Source organism: Anneissia japonica, unplaced genomic scaffold (genome assembly GCF_011630105.1).
Source record: "Anneissia japonica isolate Jap-2015-1 unplaced genomic scaffold, ASM1163010v1 scaffold288205_len162070_cov146, whole genome shotgun sequence".
Classification (NCBI taxonomy): Eukaryota; Metazoa; Echinodermata; class Crinoidea; order Comatulida; family Comatulidae; genus Anneissia; species Anneissia japonica.
This window is the reverse complement of record NW_022742876.1, coordinates 154,842-157,901: the sequence shown is the minus strand read 5'-3', so window position 1 is coordinate 157,901 and position 3,060 is coordinate 154,842. Positions and strand designations below refer to the sequence as shown.

Sequence of the window (3,060 nt, the reverse complement as noted above, 5' to 3'; positions counted from 1 at the left end):
AGGTATATGTATGAGTTTAAATATAACGCATGATATAATGATAACTATTAAATACAATTTAGAAATCAATGAACATAATAAAATGTACATAAGTAAAAATAATATATAGCATATATTGTTATATACTGTATTCATAGTGAATTATCGCCTTCATACGCTTCAAAACAAGCATACATCGTACACACATTCACTTTAAACATTAATGTAGCAGTATATTCAAGCTTTTTGCGAGAGCCTATTTTTTGCAGTTGTATCGACATGCAGTTGTATCGACATGAATGTGGTTTAGTTTCATTTGGAATTGTTTTCATTTGGTTGTGGGCTGATATTTTCTGCTGGAGGCTTGGCATATACAAATAGCTTTACTTTGACATTGTTTTTGATATATTATGTGAAAAGTATGTACCTAGTCTGCGATCAAAGGTGACAAGAAAATTTACAGATTTTAGGTTTGCTTCGGCTACAATTTTCCATTTGAGTGGAAGACTGATGTGAGGTCTTTCTTTATTTTTTCAATTTGGGCTGTGCTAGTGTCTCAAAAAACGGCTAATCCAGCATCTCTATACATTCCAAAGTTTGGAGATGCAATGGAGAATGTGTTCCAACAATCTTGCATTTTTCTGCACCCTCATGTCTCTCCATTGTTACATCAAAATTGTCTGCTGACTTTTTCTTTCATGGTGTATCATTGTGAAAACGTAGGAATTTCTTCGGTGCCATTATATTCATTTCGCTATATTGGATGTCTGTGTGTTGATATATATATATACTGTATATGTATATATGTATATATAATACAATATATATATATATATATAATTTAAAATTCTTTCATTCTTAAAATTACATTTGTTTTATGTTCTAGTGGAACATGTTGTTGCCCTCTATTTACTGTGACTGCTGCAGATGTATCTGGTAACTCTTTAACAATATCGGCAAACATGACAGAGCCAGGAACTCCATCGCCAGCATGTATTCCACCAGAACCAAAGGCTTTACCACCAGGTGCGTTAATTCCAAATGCTACAGCAAACTTTACGACGTCTACACTGGAATTGACTACAGCTGTCTATTCTACAGATGCAACAACAGCGGTAAGTATATCAAATTATTCAGCTCTATTAACATGTTATTCTGTTTAGTTTTACATTGTAAACTGCTTTTTGCATCTACGTAGCTCGTAAAAAGTAAGAGTCGCAATCTTGAATTCAACAAATGATAATTATCAGCCTTACTTCACCTCGAAAAACAAATTTACTTGTGTGTGCATGTGCGTATGTATCTAGTCTATGTAAACATATATATGAATGCTGAGACAGGTAAAATGCAAATGAGTTAATTGTTTTAAAGTAGGTATTTGTTGCTGTGCCTGCATTTAGACAATAGTATAGTATTGACTGTTTGTCTGAATATATTATGTGAAGTTTCTCGGTAATGCACAGGTTGCAGCGTTTTGTTTTTGGGGAGTAAGCCGATGCTCTGTCGATGATAGACCATTAAAATGTTGTAGGGTGTGTTGCTGTCTTTTAATTTCCATACGTATTTGGAGAGCACGGTGCAGTTTCTGTGTTTGGGGGTGTTAAAAGTGTATTTGTGGTTTGTGTATCGGGTTTTGAACGGTGTGTCAGTGAGCCCGATGTAGCATTTTGTGTCATCATTTGAGTGGACAGTGGCTTTGTAGATGATGGATGAGGTAAGGCAATTTCCAGGGAGTGGACATTCATCTTTTTTCCTGCAATTGCAGAGAGTTTATGGCTGTTGTTGCTTAGCAACCAGAAGCTTCGATTATACTGCCCATGTTTCTTGAGCAGCTATAGCTGACTTTGACATTGTTCTTGTTAAATGCTTGTGCAATATGTTGCCACTCGGGAAATGCTGTTTGACAAGGTTAAGGAATGATTTTCCGATGTTGATTTTCACTCCTTTACTGAATGGCGGGTTGTACCAGATTATTTGTCTGCTTCTGTTTTTCTTCGGAGATTTTGGTTGTGGAAGCTGGTATTCCATTTTGTGTGGAATCCGCTGTTTTGCAGAGCTTGTTCGTAGTCAGGGGCGGCCTGATAAATGATTCGCTGGAATCAGATATGTTGGATATGCGTCTGTTAATAGATGCGGGAATTTGTTTCAGGATAGATGGGAGATGGTTTGATTTTCTGTTGACGTAGAGTAGTTGGTTGTTTGGTTTTCTGTAAGGCTTGAAGGACCCATTGTTTAGGCTGAGTGTGACATCGAGGAAGTTGGTGGTGTGGATGTTCGCCTGTATGGTAAGGCGGAGGTCGAATGCGTGGAAGATAGATATAATATTTTTTTCTCATTTTATCGCATTGTCTTGGTGATGAACTGCTCATGACGGCGAGGCCATAATCTCGCTAGAGACTGACGTCGGTTTTGCCGAGTATTGGGATGAGGGAGGATAGGACGAAGGATCTGACAAGTTCGCATATTTCGGCCCCGTCGAAGCTTCCCATAGTAACGTCAAACATGTCATCCGAGTTTTTCTTGGTCCATGTTGAATCGTTACCAAACAATATTGATTTTGGGGAGTGCATAATGATATCTGCTTCGTGTTCGGAGATGCTGGTGTACTTTCGTGCGTACTTGATCGCATTTTTTGTGATGAATTGGTAGAATTCCAAGATGTCAAAGGATATGAATGTGCTGCTTGATTTGTATGGGATGTGTTTAAACCATTCGGTGACAGCAGCGGTGTTTTTCAATTGGTTCATTTGGGTTTTTGTGAGCAGGTCACGGTTTACCCGATCGAGGATGGTCTTGCTTATGAGTCCGGTTTCTGATTTTGATGGGTTTATGATTTTGATGGGTTTATGAGTCTGCAGCTTGGTTTATTTAAGAAGTTTTCTTTATGATCTTTGAGTGTTATAAAAGCCTCTTTTTCAGCATTGCTTTCCATTCGGTCCTCGATTTTAAGTTTTGTAGCAATTGATTGGCTACGTTGTTGATTTCGTGGGTGCTTCCTTCTTTTGCTTTCTCGTATGACGTGGTGAAGTTTTCATGTATGAGTTTGTCGTACTCTTCTTTAGTTACTTTGTAGAAGTTTGT

General features: G+C 37.7%; 1 protein-coding gene across 1 annotated transcript in view; it reads left to right on the top strand.

Annotated features, from left to right (window-relative positions):
• The first annotated feature begins 318 nt into the window (after positions 1-318).
• The window catches only part of LOC117119277 (uncharacterized serine-rich protein C11G7.01-like), an 8,845-nt gene continuing 6,103 nt past the window's right edge, over positions 319-3,060 (top strand). The window contains exons 1-2 of the mRNA XM_033264082.1: positions 319-423; positions 866-1,094. Coding sequence (XP_033119973.1) covers positions 401-423; positions 866-1,094 — 252 coding nt within the window. The 5' untranslated portion in view covers positions 319-400. The remainder of the gene's footprint in view (positions 424-865; positions 1,095-3,060) is intronic.